Here is a 21,797-nt window from a genome sequence, read left to right as displayed (position 1 = left end):
GCAAGAACGTTGAGCAAATGAGGACTATTTGTCATGGGATGTAATAAAGTCTTTGTTCATCTTCAAAACAGCGTTGAAGGAAACTAACAAGATTATAGAGATCAACCCTTACCTGCTGGGGACCATGTCTGGTAGTGCTGCTGACTGCCAGTACTGGGAGAGACTGCTGGTCTGTTAAAACTTGTCTCTGTGGGATTGAGTACGGCTATAAAGTTACATGGCATTAATATCATAATCATCTATGCCTGTCTGTCTGTTAGGCTTATGGGCACGGGGAAGGTGAGGGTTGGTTGAGGAGAAAATGTACCAATCAATGTAATTTCCACACACTCAAAACAAATGCGTGGGACAAAGTAAGCCATAAGTACCAACCAGTGACATTGTTGGTACCATCTGTTATCTAGACGAGCCACCTCCCTATTCTGGCCTTAATGGTCTGTTTCCAAGCCACAGATCTGTGTCTGCAGCCTCTAAACTGATGTGTAACATGATGCTGGGATACAGAGGCATGGGCCTCTCCACGGGCAGCATGATCGTTGGCTGTGACAAGGTACAGGGTGGGAGGGAGTAGAGTTTGTATATGTGTGTGGGGTGGTATGTGTTTATTTGAAAGGCTGATTTTATAGCTTACATTTTCATCCTGATGGTACCCACAAGTCGGTTACTGGCCCAACGCTCTTAACCGCTAGGCTACCTGCCACCACAATTTTCCACACAGGTCATCAAAATATATATTACTTCTTAAGCCCATATAGAAAAGTATATTGTTCCACTTCCAATACCTGTTTAGAGCATATCTTACTGCAAACATTATTAAAAGGCCCAGTATGACACTTTGATTCAAATTGTGGACTTTGAGAAGTGTAAGAACATTACAGAACACATGAATTTGGTCTCTAATTTGTCTTGTTGTGGATCACATTAAATGGAATGAAATAATGGGGCCAACAGAGGGCTGCCTTGCTTCTAGTCCATAGGAAACTTTGCGACAAGCATTTCACCACACCCGCAATAACATCTGCTAAGCACGTGGTGTATGTGTTTGTATTTATTATGGCTCCCCATTAAAATGAAGGCAGTTTATACAATTAAAACTTTACATTTACAAAACACTGTGGCCTCAGGCCTCTACTCCGCCACATATCTACAGTTCTAAATCCGTATGTATTGTGTGTGTGTGTGTGTGTGCGCTGCTTCACAGTCCCCGCTGTTCCATAAGGTGTTTTTTTATGTTTTAAAATATAATTTTACTGCTTGCATCAGTTACTTGATGTGGAATAGAGTTCCATGTAGTCATGGCTCTATGTAGTACTGTGTCTGTTCTGGACTTGGAGACTGAAGATACCTCGTGACATGTCTTGTAGGGTATGCACGGGTGTCCCGAGCTGTGTGCCAGTAGTTTAGACAGACAGCTCGGTGCCTTCAACAAGAAAAGTTGTGATGAAGTCACTCCTCCACTTGTAGAATATGTGACCAATACATTTAACTTGGATTAGATCATTGCTTTATGTGTAGAGCATCCTTAATGTACAAAGCACAAACACTTGCAATAAAAGTTGTTGTTCAACTTGACCCATCACCAACTTATTCTACAGAACCTACTAGCCACAAAAGAAAGAAAAATACCACCACTTTAAGTGAAATATGTACAAATGAAACATGTGGACAGGCCTTGTCTGACTTATAGTTATACAATTAAACAAGTTAGTATGAGCAAAGTTATAACGTCACACAATTACTGTATCTTATACCACCAAAACAGACATATGAATCTACACCAAACAAAAATATGTTTTTCCAGTTCACAGAAAAATCATTTTAAATGTGATTATTTTGGTGGCTTCAGTTAGGGGAAAATCAAGCTAATTTATGTTTATTTGTAGAATAATATAAATTCACATTTTAAATTGACCTGTATGTCTGTGTGTTCCACTGGTTCTAATATACCTATATGACTTGAGATACATCTATCACACAGTGGTAATATTACATTATAATTCAACAAATTTACAGCACAACTTTTCAAAAGCCAAACCAATTAAATTAAAGTAAAACTTTCAGATGTTTTATATATGGATTCTGTGTTCACAGTGTGTGTGTGTAAGGCTGATGTGTGTTACATTCTTGGGAAGTTTACGTTTGTTGTTTCCATTGCGTTGCTGTCCTCTTCAGCTGCTTCCTAAAACACATGAGAAGAGAGAGGTTACACACATAAACACATTCCAAACAGTAGCAGTGTGTTCCAGTGTGGTAGTGGATGTTTCCATTCCTTCCTAAAACACATGAGAAGAGAGAGGTTACACATAAACACATTCCAAACAGTAGCAGTGTGTTCCAGTGTAGTAGTGGATGTTTCCATTCCTTCCTAAAACACATGAGAAGAGAGAGGTTACACATAAACACATTCCAAACAGTAGCAGTGTGTTCCAGTGTGGTAGTGGATGTTTCCATTCCTTCCTAAAACACATGAGAAGAGAGAGGTTACACACATAAACACATTCCAAACAGTAGCAGTGTGTTCCAGTGTAGTAGTGGATGTTTCCATTCCTTCCTAAAACACATGAGAAGAGAGAGGTTACACACAAACACATTCCAAACAGTAGCAGTGTGTTCCAGTGTAGTAGTGGATGTTTCCATTCCTTCCTAAAACACATGAGAAGAGAGAGGTTACACACATAAACACATTCCAAACAGTAGCAGTGTGTTCCAGTGTGGTAGTGGATGTTTCCATTCCTTCCTAAAACACATGAGAAGAGAGAGGTTACACATAAACACATTCCAAACAGTAGCAGTGAGTTCCAGTGTGGTAGTGGTTGTTTCTCCAGTTTGCTCATTAATATGAAGACATCTTAAGTGACTTACTCTGACGTTACAGAAGTGCAGAGGTTTCTCAAATCTTCTGGGCACCTTTCCCAGAGTTCTCAGAGTCGGTGTCAGAAGCTAAAACAGAAATAAAACCCATGTTAGAAAAAGAGACTGATTGAAAGATAATGAGTTCAGGTTCATTACCAAGTTCTTAATGAATGGTTCACAGTAAATAAAACCTTTCATATTAACTAAGTTGCTGCATCAATTAACATTGTTTGAACCAGCATCACAATCTACAAGGAAGAGACAACCACATTCTAAAATGGATACAGTCAAACCCAAAACAAAGAAAAATCTGTGATCTTTTTAGAATAATTAACAATATTAAGGTCCCCACTTACTGCTGGCTGGAACAAAGCCTGAAACAGAGATAAACATTGTTTTATTACTGATTCTGCCTTGTTGGAATATTACAATAGAAGAGCATGCTTGACAGTATTCTGAATCCTGTATTCCTACTGCAGACATCGCATACAACCTAACTCTTTATTTACATTAAACAGGTCAATTCAAACATACTTCTACCATCACTAACAGCGCTGCACAATACTATAACTTGTAAACCAGTACTATGACTACTACTTCTAAACTACTAAGTAAGTCACAGCTGATAATATCTAAGATGACAATGTAAGCTACATAGGACAATAGAAAGGTCTCTCCTCACACCTTTCTTGCTCTTCTTCCTCCACATGACGACCCCAACAACAACAACAACAACGACGACCAGGAGGAGGAGAGCTACAACCACTCCAATGATGGGGGCGGAGCCAATGGTGTTCACACCTGTAATCATCAGAACAGAGCATTCAGACTACAGTGATAGATGGTACATTTTCTTCTAAAATGAACTCTAAGCAACATCAATAAAATTCAGGAGGTAAATGAGAACATGTGGTCAGAAAGGTAGTGTTCCTGAGCAGGTGAGTCAACTTAAATTAGGAATATTTGGTAGGAGGGTTGGGTATAGTGTATATTTGAATCTTTCTCCCTCTTACCCCAGTTGGTCTGGATCTCAGACTCAGTCAGAACCTTGATAAAGTCCTCCGTGATACCAGTGACCTGAACAACACACTGATACTTGTTGTTCTTCCACTCCTCAGGCATCACTGTGAGGTGGGTGCTTTTCTGGAAGGTTCCATCATCGTTGGGGAGAATCTCTCCATTCTCCACATCTTCATGGTGATCTTGTCCGTCTTTCATCCAGACTACCTTGACTCCCCTGGGGTAGAAACCTGTAGCGTGGCAGGTCACTGGAGAGGAGGGGGTCTTCTGGAGCAGAGACACTGAGGGAGGGACTGGAGAGAGAAGAAAATAGAGGGGGAGGAAGAAACACAGGCATAGTGATGAGAAACAATTACAGGGATTGGAACCGCAAGAGATAAGAAAAATAACTTGAATATGACGTGCAGTATGGAAATGTAAATAAAAATACACAATATCACATCACTTTTCTGCCTGTAAATTCATATGCATAGTCACTTTAATTATACATTCATGTACATACTACCTGAATTGGCCCGACCAACCAGTGCTCCCGTACATTGGCTAACCGGGCTATCTGCATTGTGTCCCACCACCCGCCAACCCCTCTTTTTACGCTACTGCTACTCTCTGTTCATCATATATGCATAGTCACTTTAACCATATCTACATGTACATACTACCTGAATCAGCCTGACTAACCGGTGTCTGTATATAGCCTTGCTACTCTTATTTTTCAAATGTCTTTACTGTTGTTTTATTTCTTTACTTACCTACACACCTTTTTTTTTTTTCTCTTCGCACTATTGGTTAGAGCCTGTAAGTAAGCATTTTACTGTAAGGTCTACACCTGTTGTATTCAGCGCACGTGACAAATAAACTGATATAATCTCCTGTGTCTCTGTACCTGTCCTCTGCAGAGTAGTCTTCCCGTATTCCAGATACTTTTTCAGCCACACAATGCAATCCTGGGTGAGGTAGCGTTTCTCGCTCTCAATGCTAGACGGGTCCCCTTCCCACTTCATTTTGGAGTGGAGAGCCTGCGGGACTGAGGCAATCCATGTCACTCTCTTCAGGTCAAATACCAGGAGGTCTTGTCCATCATATCCAATATGGTGAAACCCTTCTGTGAATCCTGTCTCATCATCCCAGCTACAGCCATACATGTCCTGGCTAATGTGCATGCCTGAGAGAGAGATTACATTAGAAACACTGACATGCCAACATGAACTTCCTTTACACAGCACTCACATTGAACACACAAAACCATACGACTTCTGCATGGAGTAATTTAAATTATATCAAATTTGTTATCAAAATGTAGTCACAGTACAATCACACAGACTGGGGTCTCTGAAGCTCACCTCCTGTTTGATTGAAACGCTTCTGTGCCGTCTGAATGTTGTTTTTGAAAACCTTCTCTGCGCCTCTCAGGTCCTCTGTGGTGCCATCCCAATACTGCTGGTCAAAAACATTCTTCATCCAGCTCTGCTTGGGGACCTTCCTCTTCGTGATGCTGTCATAGTGGCTAATGATCTGATCATTCACCATCCCCATGTCCACAAACTCAGGGAAGTCTGAGATTCCTGAGGAGGATGTGTACAAGTAGCGCAGGGAATGGGTCCCTGTAACAGAGAAGGTACTTTAAGGTACTGTACATGGAACGTTAATGAGTGTGCATATGCATGTTCTCGGCTAGGCGAAGTGAACATCTGTGCCTCGCATACTCCCTTAAAAGACCTTTGCTTGAAAAACAAGAAAAAAAAGTGGCAATAGTACTTTGACCATCTTGAGACATCATAGCCAATATACACTTGCTCAAAAAGGTCTGAATTAATCAATGATAACTCAAGAAATCTGTTAATTATTAATTTTGATATTTTGCTGATGAGATCTTAATCAAGCAATTTTACAACTAAGATGTTTGGAGCAGTATTTCAAGTGAAAAAAAAATTGCATGAAAACAAGTCGTCTCTCATTGAATGAAAACAAACACCATTGAAGAATCCCTACTGTTGACCAATCATAGACAAATGGGCGTAGCCCTCACCTACAGAACATTGGCTTGCCTCAAAACAATTGTGCGCATGAAGACCCGAAAAATTACTTGCCGAAGCAAAAACATCTCAAGATGTCATCATAATATATGCACAAACTTTAGGATGGGAAGCATGCAGATGATTTTAAGAGAAGCAATAACAATGTCAGCGCTAGCTAACCTTCGTTGATATTATGGCACCACTTTACCAAACACTACTAACCCTTAATCAATAAATCAGAAAATCCCCAGTATTTTTGGAGTACCATCATTCGCCGAAGACGTGGACGTTGAATATGGCAGCCCCCCGCACCTGACTCAGAGGGGTTGGTTTAAATGAGGAAGACACATTTCAGTTGTACAACTGACTAGGTATTCCCCTTTCCCTTAAGTATGACTATGACATGCAAACCTATTGAGGTTAAAAATGACATGTTATCCTACTGTAGGTGTCGGATTTTATTAATGTATTTGATCAAAACAATACAGAACCTATAGAGAAGGGCACTCAACATGTACAGCACTGACACAAATGACAGTTGGAAAGAAATTGATAATAGAAGATTGCGGGAGCTGTACTGTTAGTTCAGCCTTTGATATAATTGTCGATAACCTGTTTTTGAAAAAACTTGGGTTATGGCTTTTCAACCTCTGCCATATCATGGATACAGTCATTTAATTGAATATATATATATATTTTTTTTTTTTATGTAAGCTTCTCTAATGTTAAACATGTAATGTTTGGTGTACCGCAGGGCAGTGCTCTTGGCACTTTTCATATTTTGTTTACCAATGACCTGACATTAAAACAAAGCCTGTGTGTTGATGTATGCTGATGATTCAACCCTATATGCGTCAGCAACCACAGCTAGTGAAGTCACTGCAACCCTAAACAAAGAGTTTGTCAGTTTTAGAATGGGTGGCCAGTAGTCCTGAATATCTCTAAAACTAAGAGAATTGCATTTGGTACAAATCATTGCCTAAATTCTAGACCTCAGCTGAATCTGGTAATGAATGATGTGACTGTTTAGCAAGTTGAGAAGACTAAATTACTTGGCGTTACCTTAGAATGTAAACTGTCATGGTCAAAACATACATACACTGAACAAAAATATAAAACCAACATGTACAGTGATGGTCCCATGTTTCATGAGCTGAAATAAAAGGTAACAGAAATGTTCCATATGCACAAGTGAGCATTTCTCCTTTGCCAAGATAACCCATCCAACTGACAGGTGTGGCATATTAAGAAGCTGAATAAACAGCATGAGCATTACAAATGACACCTTGTGCTGGGGACAATAAAAGGCCTCTAAAATGTAAAGTTGTCACACAACACAATGCCAGAGGTCTCAAGTTGAGGGAGCTTGCAATTGGCATGATGACTGCAGGAATGTCTACCAGAGAATTGAATGTTAATTTCTCTACCACAACGTCATTAGAGAATTTGGTAGTACGTCTAACCGGCCTCAGAACCGCAGACCACGTGTAACCACGCCAGCCCAGGACCTCCACATGCTTCTTCACCTACGTGATCGTCCAAGACCAGCCACCCAGACAGCTGATGAAACTGTGGGTTTGCACAACTTAAGAATTTCTGCACAAACTGTCAGAAACAGTCTCAGGGAAGCTCATCTGCGTGCTCGTCGTCCTCATCAGGGTCTTGACCTAACTGCAGTTTGGCGTCGTAACCAACTTCAGCGGGCAAATGCTCACCTTCGATGGCCACTGGCACGCTGGAGAACTGTGCTCTTCACGGATAAATCCCGGCTTCAACTGTACTGGGCAGAGTGGGCGAACGGTTTGATTATGTCAACGTCATGAACAGAGTGCCCCATGATGGGGTTATGGTATCGGCAGGCATAAATCGATTGCAATATGAATACACAGCGATACCGTGACGAGATCCTGAGTCACACTGTCGTGTCATTCATCCGCCGACCATCACGATAATGCACAGCCCCATGTCGCAAGGATCTGTACACAATTCCTGGAAGCTGAAAATGGCAGTTCTTCCATGGCCTGCATACCCAGACATGTCACACATTGAGCATTTTTGGGAGGCTCTGGATCCACGTGTACGACAGCTTGTTCCAGTTCCCGCCAATATCCAGCAACTTTACACAGCCATTGAGGAGTGGGACAAGATTCCACAGGCCACAATGAACAGCCTGTTGCGCTGCATGAGGCAAATGGTGGTCACACCAGATACTGATTGGTTTTCTGATCCACGCCTCCATCTGTATTCCCAGTTATGTGATATCAATAGATTATGGCCTAATGAATTTTTCAATTGACTGATTTCCTTATATGAACTGTAACTCAGTAAAAATCTTTTAAATTGTTGCAGTTATATTTTTGTTCAGTGTAAAACCAATGATTGTAAACATGGGGAGAGGTCTGTCCATAATAAAGAGACACTACACAACGCAAGTCCTGCAGGCTTTAGTTTAATCTTATCTTGATTATTGTCCAGTCATATGGTCAAATGCTGAAAAGGACCTAGTTAAACTGCAGCTGGCCCAGAACAGAGCGGCACATTTTGCTCTTCATTGTAATCAGAGGGCTAATATCTCAATACTATGCATGCCAGTCTCTCTTGGCTAAGAGTTGAGGAAAGACAACGCATCACTTCTTGTTTTTATAAGAAGCAATGTGTTGAAAATTCCAAATTGTTTGCATAGTTAGCTTACACACAGCACTGACACACACCCCACCAGACATGCCACCAGGGGTCTTTTCACAGTCCCCAGGTCCAGAACCAATTCAAGGAAACGTACAGTATTATACAGAGCCACGATTGCATGGAACTCCCTTCAATCTCATTAAAGCATGTGAACACCAAACCTGGTTTAAAAAATAAATAAAAGAGCAACTCCCCCATGTGACCTACTTTTTCTGTGCATGTACTGACATGTTATTGTAACTGATGTGTGTAAAGCATACACACATCCACACTGCATGTTGTTTTAAATGTATGTAAATTGTAAAGTATTTTGTATGTAATGTCTTTTTCGTTAATGTGTCGGTCCCCAGTAAGACTAGCTGTCGCTATTGGCGTCGGCTAGTTGGAATCCTAATTAAATCTAAAACAACAAAAAAATAAATTTTACACCTTTTGAAGGCCCTCGGAATCAATTACAGTAGTGTCTCAAATGACGGTTGCTTGTTCGAATAGTAGAATACACAAGGTGCAATTTCGAAATGTGGTTGTGCATCAACAGTTCTCTTATTATGGCAGTCACTGATATTCACTCAATTAGCCCATGTCCACCCCATTGATTCGTGACCACATCAAAGTTGCCCATCCCAGGCCTATAGTAACATAGAACAGACTGCGCGTCACCAAACACCAGGGCAAACGATATACTTAAGGTTAAGATCGAAACTGATACATGCACTTCACAGCCATTATAGCATACGAGTTCACATCTCACAGTGGACAGCCTGCCTCCACATTGTTGGACATATAATGAAATCACGTTTCCATACTGTAATGTGTTTGTTTTATCGAGTGATGCTGTTATTATATTTAACGTTACTCATCTTGATTGTTTGTTCTAAAGGCCGTCGGACGAATTGTCATGTTTTTAATTTGAAACAATAAAACATCAGCGTTTAAATTGTGAGTCACGTGTATATATCCTACAAAAGAATCTAACAATAATAAAAATATACTAAATAATGTGGAAATCACTGACCTGATAAAGCGACATGAATACAATTGAGGAGAACAAAATATATCTTCATGGCGCTGATGAGTCTGGTTTTCATTACCGTTTTCCGAATTCAGGAACTGTTTGTATCTAATGCAGTAATATAGCCAATTTAAACTGTATTACAATTTCAATTGCCCATATTACTGATTTGTTCCCCCACACCTCAGTTGTTCCCCCACACCTCAGTTGTTCCCCTACACCTCAGTTGTTCCCCTACACCTCAGTTGTTCCCCTACACCTCAGTTGTTCCCCCACACCTCAGAACCACAGTGAAAATACGTTTCCGTCTTGGCAAGGCCATTTATACGGCTCTTCTGTTTACAGATCAACTGGGAACCCAATAGGAAATCAGAAAGATACTTCGTCACCAAACACCAGGAGGACAAACGTGTTCAAGGTTATGATCCAAATTGAAAGTAAAGCCATGTCACTGTTGATGTTCAAAAACGGTTGGCAAAGGGAAAACGGACTATAAGGGTGACAGATGGATGACTGACAATTGACTTTGAAATAAATTAGGTTCAAAGCAAAGCCGTGTTCAAATTGTACCCTACTCTGTTTCTGCTGTAGCTCTCTGTTACTTTTTGAGATCATCGCATTACATATGCCTCGTTCAAAACAACAGGGAAATCGTGTTAACAGTGATATTTGGGTCGGGAAGTCAGAGTTCTAGATAGATGCTCGAGTTTCCGACTTGGAATTCAGAGTTGGATGACAGTTCAAAACGATTTTTCCCAGTAGGAGCAAGTTTTTTACCGAGTTCCCAGTTGTTTTGAACACACTGAAGTCAGAAGTCGGAGATTTCCTACTTCCCAGTTGTTTTGCACGCAACAAGACACCTCTGCTGTTACCATACACACCATTTGACCACCCTGAGAGAAATAACTAACTTCGCCATGGTTCGTTGGACAAAGCCTATGGGGAAAATTAATTACGTTTTTGTAAAGATAAATGCCGAAAAGAAATGATGTGGTAAACACAGGCTTTAAGATATATTACGTTCTGTTCTATGAGATTATATTTATCAACTAACATAGCCTAACTTTGTGAATTTTTAATAATGTATGTAATTTAAAAAAAGCACACAAACGCTTCATAATTCATAAAGGTTATGTTAACTGTGTAACTGACAGTCAGGAAGCAAGTTCAGGGAGTGAAAACATTTAATGAATAAATGAACAAAACAAGAAACACGAACAGCGCACTGACATGAAACAGGTACAGAAACAATGACGACTGGGGAAGAAACCAAAGGGAGTGACATAAACTCAGCAAAAAAATAAACGTCCTCTCAATGTCAACTGCGTTTATTTTCAGCAAACTTAACATGTGTAAATATTTGTATGAGCAAAACGAGATTCAACAACTGAAACATAAACTTAACAAGTTCCACAGACATGTGACTAACAGAAATGGAATAATGTGTCCCTGAACAAAGGTGGGGGGGTCAAAATCAAAAGTAACAGTCAGTATCTGGTGTGGCCACCAGCTGCATTAAGTACTGCAGTGCATCTCCTTCTCATGGACTGTACCAGATTTGCCAGTTCTTGCTGTGAGATGTTACCCCACTCTTCCACCAAGGCACCTGCAAGTTCCCGGACATTTCTGGGGGGAATGGCCCTCACCCTCCAAACCAACAGGTCCCAGACATGCTCAATGGGATTGAGATCCGGGCTCTTCGCTGGTCATGGCAGAACACTGACATTCTTGTCTTGCAGGAAATCACGCACAGAACGAGCAGTATGGCTGGCGGCATTGTCATGCTGGAGGGTCATGTCAGGTTTAGTCTGCAGGAAGGGTACCACATGAGGGAGGAGGATGTCTTCCCAGTAACGCACAGCGTTGAGATTTATTCCAAATCCCTATAATTTATTCCCACAGGAGAGATTTCCGAGTTCCCAGTAGTTTTGAAGGCAGCATCTATAAAGAGACCTGGCAGTGTGGTGCCAGGACAACAACTTCTCCCTCAATGTGAGCAAGACAAAGGAGCTGATCGTGGACTACAGGACAAGGAGGGTCAAGCATGGCTACATTCTCATCGGGGCTGTAGTGGAGAAAGTCGAAAGTTTCAAGTTCCCTGGTGTTCACATCGATAAGAACCTATAATGGTCCAAAAACACAGACATTCTTGTAAGGAGGACACGACAACGCCTATTCCCCTAAGGAGGCTGAAGAGATTTGTTATGGGCCTCAGATCCTCAAAAAGTTCTACAGCTGCACCATCAAGAGCATCCTGGCTGGTTGCATCACAGCTTGGTATGGCAACTGCTTGGCATCTGACCGCAAGGCGCTACAGAGTGTAGAGCATACGGCCCAGTACATCACTGGGGCCGAGCTCCCTGCCATCCAGGACCTCTTTACCAGGAAGTGTCAGAGGAAGGCCCCAAGAATTGTCAAAGACTCCAGCCACCCAAGTCATAGCCTGTTCTCTCTGTATCGTGGAAATATTCACTCAATCATATTTCTCAGATACCGGAACTTGTGAATTCAAATAGACTTTATTCCAAAGTGTCGCGGAAAATTGCCTCAGAAATATAACACTCTTACAAGAACTTGTGAATTAAATATAGGCTTTAATACAAAGTAGCAAAGCCGAGCTGGTCCATGGAACAACTGACTCCCCTCAGCACGGGCTCTGCTTTTATACACATACAGCATATGGGTACATCCCATATGTAAATGAAGTTACTTCCCTTAGTCCTTCTGCCACCATTATCTTTTAGTCTGAGTTCTTTGCTTGTTCACGCCCAATAACACCCACATCTGCTTCAGGCTAGATTATAATTGTATGTCATACAAAAAATAATACATTTATTGCATAATTATGTTTCACATGTTGGTCAGTTTGCTACTGTAACCGATGTGAAATGGCTAGTTAGTTAGCGGTGATTCGCGCTAATAGTGTTTCAATCGGTGACGTCACTCGCACTGAGACCTGAAGTAGGGTTTCCCCTTGCGTTGCAAGGGCCGTGGCTCTTGTGGCGCGATGGGTAACGATGCTTCGGTGGGTGTCAGTTGTTGATGTGTGCAAGGGTCCCTGGTTCGAGCCCGGGTTGGGGCGAAGAGAGGGACGGAACCTACACTGTTACACTACCATCCTCCTTCCTGTGTCCTCTTTACATTAGTGTGTCCAGATGGCACAAATGTAATTCTGGTCTTAGCCAATGTACTCATGTACATTAGCTTAATGTAATCTTTGGCATGTTATCCTACTCAGAGATGGCAAATGCACTGGGTGTCACCATTTCTCCATCCGGCCAATGTAATTATTGTCCTTGCTACTTCCTGCTAATTCAATTATGTTTCTTCAGCATAGCAGCTGCACCTAGTTACATGTAGCTGCACCTAGTTACATTACATTAACTCCTACATAAAAACAAGCTGAGCTGACCCATGGACCAACTGCCGGACTCAGTCCACTCCTTTTATACAGTTTCATGCTTATACAAGTTTCATAGTCCCTCCAGGTTATGCTAATAACCATATCCCCTTGACTTTACTCCACCATTGTTTCCTAATCTAAATTATTTCCTCTAGGCGGGGTTTCCCCTCCCCTCTAGTTCCTTGGATCAATTATATTGGTGGCGCGCCTATACATTATTTCCAGCAAATAATAAGTACAGATTACTATAGGCAATTCTAAGATTTCTACATGTCATTATCGGACTATAATAGGATTAAGTACAGATAACTATAGGCCATTATAGAATTATACTAATAAATACACTTAATCCCAGGATTACACATAGGAGTAAGCAAAGACACTGTCACGTCCTGACCAGTAAAGGGGTCATTTTGTTATTGTAATTGGTCAGGGCGTGGCAGGGGTGTGTTTGTTTTGTGTGTTTCGGGGTTTTTGGTTTATGTTCTGTTTATTTCTATGTGGGTTTTCTAGTTTGTCTATTTCTATGTTAGTTTTGGGAACGACCTCCAATTAGAAGCAGCTGGTTGTCGTTGATTCTAATGGGAGGCCATATTTAAGTGGGTTTATTTTCCTCTTGTGTTTGTGGGTGGTTGTCGCCATGTATAGTTAGGTTACCTTACAGGACTGTCGTTTGTGTCAGTGGTCACATTTAAATAAAAGTATAAGTATGGACACTTACCACGCTGCGTATTGGTCCGATATTTCTTATTCCTCAGAAGATGAATCTTATGACAACTCCCTTTAGTGCTATTTAGCCTTTTAACAAGAAATGCATTCTCTTAACAGAAAACACCCATATCTGCTACTGCACGTCAAGCGGTACTGGAGCCTCCTTAATGACAGCTTCTACCCCCAAGCCATAAGCCTGCTGAACAGTTAATCAAATTGATACACAGACTATTTGCATTGACCCTTATCTATTATATTTTTTTGCACTGACTCTCTTGCACAGGATGTACACTCACTGGACTCTAACCACACACCCACTCATACTACTCTGACACTCTCACACACAAATGCTTAAAGACGCCACACACACACACACACACACATTCATATTCCTTCACACTCTTTACATACGCTGCTGCTACTCTCTGTTTATTATCTATGCATAGTTACTTTACACCTACCTACATATTACCTCGACTACCCCGTACCCCAGCACATTGATTCGGTACTGGGACCCCTTGTATAATGCCTCTTTATTGTTATTTTTAATGTGTTACTATGTTTCCTTTAGTTTATTCAGCACATTTTTCTTACTTACTTTGAAAAAAACCTCTACATTGTTGGTTAAGGACTCATAAGTAAGCATTTCCGTTTTACTCTAAGGTCTACACTTGCTGTATTTGGCGCATGTGACAATCTATTCACAGAGAAGTATCAGGACCATAGACATGAATAAAGCATTTGCATCTTTGGGTCTGAGAAAAGCCCCATAACAATGTTATGTATTATTTGATATATAAACACTGGTTATAATGACGTCATTTGTGAGAAGTCAGTTGTGACGACGTATATTCAGTTTACATGAGTGTTATAACTGTCAATCAGTCAACCTGGGGCGGCAGGTAGCATAGTGGTTAGCGTGTTGGGCCAGTAACCGAAAGGTTGCTGGATTGAATCCCAATCTGACAAGGTAAAAATCTGTCGTTCTGTCCCTGAACAAGGCAGTTAACACACTGTTCCCCGATAGGCTGTAATTGTAAATAAGAATTTGTTCTTAACTGACTTGCCTAGTTAGATAAAGGTTAGGGGGAAAAAGATACAAAAAGTCAAACATTTATTAAAAAGAAAATAACTAAATCAGTCAGCCCTATCTGTCTTGACATCTCCCTTCCTTTCTCTCCCCCCCCCCCCCCCCCAAGATGTCCAAGTGCATTTGAAAGACTTATCTAAGTGTATAAATGTTTCTTAGAATGGAAAAGGTAAGAAATGTACCGTGCCATTCAAGAGAACAGTCTTTAGAACAGTATTTGTGCGTGCATTATCCCAAATAACCACCAGGGGTAGCTGTCAGACTGAGCTATTTGCAAGGGAAATCGAAGTTGCTTCTCCACATATCCGGCGAAAAGTGAGAGAGATGGCTACAGAGAGATTCCAAACCTGTCGTCTTTGATTAATTATTGTCATTCTGGATGGAATATAGCGATTGTATCACCCCCTCCAACATACATCGTGGCGGAAAATAACCTTGTCACGAGATTGAAAGTCTCTCGTTACAATTTAATGTCCATAGCAAGCTAGCTAACGTTAGTTGTGCTGCTAGCCTAGCCACACCGGCCAGCTGTCCTTCAAATTCCTTGGTAAGTAGCGGCTAGCTAGTCCCATTAACTAATTAGACAGCAAGTCACCTTTTTTTTGGTACGCTAGCTACACGGATAGCATGACAATAGTGTGGCATTACGATTCTACCAGAGTCTGACAGTTTGCTCGAGGATGTATATCATTGTGACAAAATAAGTTAAGAAAAGTAGTTCGCTTGTTACGATACAACAAAGGAAGACGTCAATATGCATGAAATGTCAAGGAGAGTGTAATGAGATGTACCTAGGTTTGCAACTGCGTTGCTTTCGACATGTCACTGTTTTTAGAACAACTAGCTAGCTATCCCAAAACATCTTCCCTTGTTGTTTTTACGGCATAAATATTACTATTACCACCTGTGTGCCCAAAGAATTCAGTCTCATTCTTCACTTGTCTTAACAGCTGTCAAACTGGGTTGCTCAGTTGTAATACAATCGACTGCAATCTAACCTATACACAGATCTTCTCTCACATCAGTCTATGTAGGCTTAATTACCTAAAACTAAATGTCATGTGTGTAACATTTCTCGTCATCTTTCATGCTTTTCCATAGATAGGGGTTTTTAAAACACAAAATGGGGACTCCAGTCAACATCCAAAACCCCAGTAAGACGTGGGAGCTGAGCTTGTATGAGCTGCACAGGAGCCCACAGGTAATGACAATCACGTTCCACATAGAAATACTTACAAATTCATCCAGGTGAGAAGTGATAAAACAGCATTGTATTGTATTCACAAAAACAGTGGAGTCCTTATTATAGTTTCTCAGTTAAAACATTGGTGTGAGGAACAGTGGAATCATTGATCTCACCTACTTGTGAAATTTCCATGGAAAGGAAGGATGCTTTTTTTGTGCATTTGAAACTGGGCCATGGTCAATGAGTTTAAAGCTGACCCTTGAACGACAGATGGCCCATGGAGTTACCTGTATTGCCTGACACATTCCCCTCCCTGCCTGTAGGAGGCGATCATGGACAGCACAGAGATAGCAGTGTCCCCCAGGAGCCTCCACAGTGAGCTGATGTGCCCCATCTGTCTGGACATGCTGAAGAACACCATGACCACTAAGGAGTGCCTGCATCGCTTCTGTTCCGACTGCATCGTCACTGCACTCCGATCAGGGTGAGGGACACACACAGCTGTGACGATTTGAGGATGACCCTTCATTCGCTCTACTCTGGAGTGTGCGCCAGTTTAAATCTGAAGAGAACCTCCATATTAAACGATATAAAATGAAAGCTTATCTTTAACTCACCCTCATTCCTCTCCTCCTCAGGAACAAGGAATGCCCCACGTGCCGAAAGAAGCTGGTGTCTAGACGCTCGCTCCGCCGCGACTCCAACTTCGACGCCCTCATCTCAAAGATCTACCCCAGCCGGGACGAGTACGAGGCCCACCAGGACCGGGTGCTGGAGAGACTCAACCGACTGCACAACAAGCAGGCACTCAGCTCCAGCATCGAGGAGGGGCTGCGCATGCAGGCACTTCACAGGTAGAAGATGAGAGGGGATAGGGAGTAGGGTTTATAGGTTTCCCAGAAATCCCAGTTGAAAGATTCTTGGAATCAGGAGAGAGTTGTCAGACCTAATATGTGGACAAACGAACAACACTGCATAAGTCAGGGAAAGTCCCTCCTTTATTGAGTATTGGAAGTGTAAAATGGCCTCTCGCACTCTGCTCACCCTTGACCCCCTAGAGCCCAGCGAGTGCGCAAACCGGCACAGGAGAGCGACAACACAACCTTCAGCGGTGGTGAGGACAACGGGGACACACGGTCACACCTCTCCCACGACTCCGCTCCCTCCCATGCGCCCCTCCCCCCGAGCCACACCCCCTCCGAGGCCGGGCACACCCGGAACCCTAAGCGGCCCAGAGAATCCGACGGGTCGGTCCCGGAGGTGGATGGGGGCAGCCCCATGCCACCAGTCCGCCGCCACAAAGAGAGCCCCAGCTCTGAGATAGAGCTGGTGTTCCGCCCGCACCCCCTGCTGGTCAACACACAGGACTACAGCCAGACCAGGTGAGGGTTCTGTAGGGGGGGTGTTGTATGTAGCTATGAGGTGTTCTGTTATAACTTCTCAAATGATGGAAATTTTGATTCGGAATGTATTCTTGAACAGTCTTTTTGTTTGGTTTTTATTGACACCCATTCCTCTCAGATATGTGAAGACCACAGCCAATGCAACAGTGGACCACCTGTCTAAGTACCTGGCTCTGCGTATTGCTCTGGAGGACAGACAAAGAGACAGCCAATCAGATGCAGGGACAGAGAAAGAAGGGGGTGCTAGAGGAGAGGAAGCAGCAGCAGAAGGGACCAGCCTGAAGAATATCAGTGAGAAACAATACACCATCTACATTCCCACATCAGGGGGCCAGTTTTCGGTGAGTACACAAGCTTATCAGCCATCTTTTTTCAGGGTGGTGGGAGCTATTATCAGTGAATTAATTTAAATGGACCCATCATCTGTCCTATTTATCTCTTGCTCTACTTTCATCCTCATCCATTGCTTTGACTTATACCTCTGGGTCACGTTTCTTTCGTTCTCTCTACCTCAGACTCTCAACGGCTCCCTGACTCTGGAGCTGGTAAATGAGAAGTACTGGAAGGTCAGAAAGCCTCTGGAGCTCTACTATGCCCCCACCAAGGACCAACAGCCTCAGTCCCCAAAGAGGGGTGAGGAGCCCTCCCTCTTCAGCCTTCATCACTCCCTCTGACCATGTGTGTCGGAGAGACCTTTAATTAAAGGGTTGTGTGCTGCTTCGAAGGTAGTCATTGGGAACATTCAATAGATTGCTGGTCTTACCATTTGTTTTCAGTAGCTTCAAATCAAACAAGTGTTAAGTTTAGAATTCCTACAAAGCAGATCTGATTCATCATTGATATAAGGGTTGACTTAATGCTGTCTGGACTGGCACACACACCACCAGACAACATACGTAGTCCAGCCTTTCAAGTATTGATGCTTGGCATTGCACCAAGACGGTTGATACATTTCAGATCCGTGTGAGTATTTTTCATTTGAAGATTAACCTTTTTCTTTGAGACTTGGGATGACCAGAGGTCATGAAGGATTGAATATTATGCAAGAATACTGCAATATAGCAGTAGATTAAGACTTTTCTATACTGAAATTTGAAAATGAAGACATGACTGAATCATTATGCTGCTTATGGAGAACGTCAAGTAGTAACTGTCAGTGGAATGTATCCTGAACTTACAACCATAGGGCTAGTTCCATAACTTTCACTTTATCAAGACTTACCAGATTGATGCACTTAGTTCTTCTAGCATGGGTTCTTACTGCAATGTTCTTTGTACAATTAAAGCAATATCCCACGTGGAACTGTTACTCAGCTTATATATTGCAATCACTCTTGATGTTTCAGCCTTAAGATCAAGTCAGCACAATGATTGCGCATTGGTATCACAGGATAGGAGTCAATGAAACTTGGTTGCATGTTGAGGGTGAACAGTAACATGCTATTCTACATACTTAAAATTAAAACGGGTTGCAACTGAACTTGAGCGCCTCCTAGGAATCATGACCAATTCTCCTGGTCTTTTCAAAATCATACCAATGTATATGAACAGGTATAGTGTACACCTTTTCAAAACCCAGAATTGGTCTGTTTACAGTGCTCGTTCAGTCCCCTCTTAGAGATCCATTCAGACTTGGGCACACCATTTGGATAAATTGACATGCCTCCGACATGGTAAAATAAGGAGTCACAAATTCCATTCATGACATTACCACAACCATTTCCTAAAGAATGCAGCCCAGGTGAGTGAAATCTCTGGCCAATAAGTGACAACTACCTACATGGGAGCAAAGAAAGCCTAAAGTGCTGCTGACCTTGAGGCTCTGATCTGAGTAGACTATGCAACAACCACCAAAACTACTCAGTATGAAGAGATGAGCAAACAATCAAATATATGAACTGTGCATTTATTGACACATGGGGAGCAGGGAGACTACTTCTTCTTGGACACACCAACAGTGCGACCACGGCGACCGGTGGTCTTTGTGTGCTGGCCACGCACACGCAGTCTGAAAGAGAGGGACAGCAAAGTCATTAAATGTATCCAGAAAGTCAACGTGTAAGAAAAATCCCATCCTAATGGAATTTAGTAGTCTTCATAGAACAAAATTATTTGATCACACTGACAGCAGTTGACAAATGTGCTGACCATTATACCATAATTGGTATGCTTACAATAATCACTTAAGGAACTTGTGCTACAGACTTACTGCAATTGACGACAAAATAAGTTGGCTAAATGTCTCCTTGATACACCTCAACAATACAGAGATCAAGCTAAGCATTGTTTAAGATCAGCTTTTACATATTCAAAGCATAGTCTCTAGTGAAAGTGCTTTAGTCCAGTATGCACAAAATGTTAGGAAACTACTGTCCAAATACAGGGATTGAACTCATCCAACAAACTCGTTTTCATTTTCCATGTGCCTTCAAACAACCCAGAACTAAGCAGTATGCATCTGGGAAACCATGCCTTTGACAGAGCATTGGGATTTGCCCTTAATATTTAGTCATTAAAATACAGAAGACAGCCATACAATATAGCTGGACATCAGAAAAGCGCTTACCCCCAGAAGTGCCTGAGTCCACGGTGAGCCCTTATCTTCTTCAGCCTCTCAAGATCCTCTCTCAGCTTGTTGTCCAGACCGTTAGCAAGGACCTATAACATACAAAGACCATTGTAAGGTTGGATTATTGGGAGACAATTGTACATTTAGCTTTCAGGAATATTACTCAATTTGTATTAACTGCGCCACGAAGACAAAGGTTTACTTTAACTAGCCAATATCAATGCGACGGCATCACAAACTCAAGTAGTTTAGTTCCAATTTTTGAAAGAAGTCAGACGTCTCAAGTCTGCTGCAGTCACGTACCTGGCTGTACTTGCCATCCTTTACGTCCTTCTGTCTGTTGAGGAACCAGTCAGGGATTTTGTACTGGCGAGGATTCTGCATAATTGTCACCACCCTCTCAACCTGGGGACAAATACATCCACTCAGATGTAATGCAGGCCGAGTTCACAGATGACTGGGCCACACCACAATAACTCATTGAGTGATGCAAGGTGATCCATGAAAGGAGTGTAAAGGCCAGGATTCAAATCCACCACCCTGTGATTTACTTAAATCCCGGCCTCAGCCCTTCTGGCTGAGTTTGTACAGGCAGTTAAATCTTTTGACCAATCAGGTCAGCTCTGAAAAATACCTGATGTGATTGGTCCAAAGACCACTGAAAAAAATAAAGGTTGGGCTTCCGGTCTAAACACAGCCTAGGTAAATGATATGTCCACAAATGTCCCATACAGTCCTCTCACCTCATCATCAGTAAGTTCTCCAGCCCTCTTGCTGAGGTCGATATCAGCCTTCCTCAGGACAACATGGGCATATCGCCTGCCAACACCCTGTGAAGGAAATATACATGAACAATTGCGTTAGGCCGTAGTCCCACATTAGCCAACTGTAGTCATCTCTACATAGTCCTGAGAAGGTAATTCTTAACAAGCATAGCTACCTTGATGGCTGTGATGGCGAAGGCAATCTTCCTCCTACCATCAATGTTCGTGTTGAGAACACGAAGGATGTGCTGGAACTTCTCAGGAATGACCAGAGACTGCAGAGAAAAAGACAGAACAGGGTCAATAGCGATTCACTTAGCTAGCTAACGTTAGCAAGTTAACTACATCGTTGCTTCCTGAGGCCTGGCAGTGGCCCTTCTTTCCAGCCAGCAAACAGTGTGACTGTATTATTAACAATTTGTATTTCCACAACTAATGCCGTGAATTAACACCTATTTTCAAACTCTTCAGTTCAAATGTCAGCCGCCACCTGGCCAGCTTGCTACCGCAGTGACGAGGACTGACGTTAGCAACAATGAGACCAGCTTACCATGGACGGCAAATTGTTTTTAGTTTATAATAACAACCACCCGCCCAACAAAGTGTGTGAAACTGAGGTTTACAACAACCTATTAAAGAAACCACCAAAGCCTATATTGACAAAAGTTGTACTTCCCTGCAGCGTAGTGTCGGCGCGAAATAGGTATTTCAGCATAGTGAGTTAGCTGTACATTTGCGTCAATCTATGCAACTTCAATATGATAAATAAAGGATAAAAGTTCGCAAACACAATGTTAGCAATAGTATCATAGTCGTCCAATTGACAGAATGTCCCTAAAAGCGACGATGAATGCAGATATTGACAATAATTTTGGTAACCCAATTCGGCACTTACCATCTTGGAAGCAGGTTCCGTTCAAAGAGGAAATTCCGAGACTCTCGCGATGGCTTTTGCCTTCGTTTCGCGAGTTCCCTGAGGAAGGGATTACATCGGCATAACTTGTCCGTCTAGGAACATGAACCGATATAAAATAGTTTTTTAAACAATATACAAATGAATACAATATAAATTACATTTAAAAC

The 21,797-nt window shown here is 42.1% G+C and overlaps 3 protein-coding genes across 4 annotated transcripts; 1 reads left to right on the top strand and 2 right to left on the bottom strand.

Moving 5' to 3' along the window:
- Positions 1 to 1,033: 1,033 nt before the first annotated feature.
- On the bottom strand, positions 1,034 to 9,875 carry LOC115175905 (major histocompatibility complex class I-related gene protein-like). The gene is made up of 8 exons (XM_029735537.1): positions 9,592 to 9,875; positions 5,217 to 5,477; positions 4,760 to 5,038; positions 3,867 to 4,166; positions 3,538 to 3,654; positions 3,210 to 3,227; positions 2,863 to 2,940; positions 1,034 to 2,179 (listed from the first exon to the last, which is right to left on the bottom strand). Exons 1-7 carry the CDS (start codon positions 9,662 to 9,664, stop codon positions 2,891 to 2,893), a joined length of 1,098 nt encoding a protein of 365 aa, XP_029591397.1. The 5' UTR covers positions 9,665 to 9,875; the 3' UTR covers positions 1,034 to 2,179; positions 2,863 to 2,890.
- Positions 9,876 to 15,100: 5,225 nt separating this feature from the next.
- On the top strand, positions 15,101 to 18,697 carry LOC115175903 (E3 ubiquitin-protein ligase RING2-A-like). Of its 2 annotated transcripts, none has more exons than XM_029735535.1 (7): positions 15,101 to 15,339; positions 15,894 to 15,993; positions 16,302 to 16,462; positions 16,617 to 16,832; positions 17,037 to 17,360; positions 17,500 to 17,722; positions 17,897 to 18,697. In XM_029735535.1, the coding sequence occupies exons 2-7, from the start codon at positions 15,916 to 15,918 to the stop codon at positions 18,053 to 18,055; spliced, it is 1,161 nt and encodes a 386-aa protein (XP_029591395.1). In that variant the 5' UTR covers positions 15,101 to 15,339; positions 15,894 to 15,915; the 3' UTR covers positions 18,056 to 18,697. The 2 variants fall into 2 exon arrangements, with proteins under 2 accessions (XP_029591395.1, XP_029591394.1); XM_029735534.1 differs by having other exon boundaries at positions 17,028 to 17,360.
- A 574-nt stretch (positions 18,698 to 19,271) lies between these two features.
- LOC115175904 (40S ribosomal protein S18) lies at positions 19,272 to 21,718 on the bottom strand. The gene is made up of 6 exons (XM_029735536.1): positions 21,610 to 21,718; positions 20,891 to 20,989; positions 20,694 to 20,780; positions 20,254 to 20,355; positions 19,948 to 20,039; positions 19,272 to 19,389 (listed from the first exon to the last, which is right to left on the bottom strand). Exons 1-6 carry the CDS (start codon positions 21,610 to 21,612, stop codon positions 19,314 to 19,316), a joined length of 459 nt encoding a protein of 152 aa, XP_029591396.1. The 5' UTR covers positions 21,613 to 21,718; the 3' UTR covers positions 19,272 to 19,313.
- Positions 21,719 to 21,797: the final 79 nt, after the last annotated feature.

The sequence above is a fragment of the Salmo trutta genome, chromosome 36 (genome assembly GCF_901001165.1).
Source record: "Salmo trutta chromosome 36, fSalTru1.1, whole genome shotgun sequence".
Taxonomy (NCBI): Eukaryota; Metazoa; Chordata; class Actinopteri; order Salmoniformes; family Salmonidae; genus Salmo; species Salmo trutta.
This window is presented reverse-complemented; position numbering and strand designations above follow the sequence as displayed.

Bases quoted from the DNA above. Each gene is read 5' to 3' on its own strand.
- LOC115175905 (XM_029735537.1), bottom strand. From the start codon at position 9,664: ATGAAAACCAGACTCATCAGCGCCATGAAGATATATTTTGTTCTCCTC. The intron at 5,478-9,591 runs GTCAGTGATTTC...TCTCTGTTACAG, and splicing joins TATTCATGTCGCTTTATCAG to GGACCCATTCCCTGCGCTAC. The intron at 4,167-4,759 runs GTACAGAGACAC...TTCTCTCTCCAG, and splicing joins GACTACTCTGCAGAGGACAG to TCCCTCCCTCAGTGTCTCTG.
- LOC115175903 (XM_029735534.1), top strand. From the start codon at position 15,916: ATGGGGACTCCAGTCAACATCCAAAACCCCAGTAAGACGTGGGAGCTG. The intron at 16,463-16,616 runs GTGAGGGACACA...TCTCCTCCTCAG, and splicing joins GTCACTGCACTCCGATCAGG to GAACAAGGAATGCCCCACGT. The intron at 17,361-17,499 runs GTGAGGGTTCTG...CATTCCTCTCAG, and splicing joins CAGGACTACAGCCAGACCAG to ATATGTGAAGACCACAGCCA.
- LOC115175904 (XM_029735536.1), bottom strand. The intron at 20,356-20,693 runs GTGAGAGGACTG...ATTTGTCCCCAG, and splicing joins GAGAACTTACTGATGATGAG to GTTGAGAGGGTGGTGACAAT. The intron at 20,040-20,253 runs GTACGTGACTGC...TGTATGTTATAG, and splicing joins AGGATGGCAAGTACAGCCAG to GTCCTTGCTAACGGTCTGGA.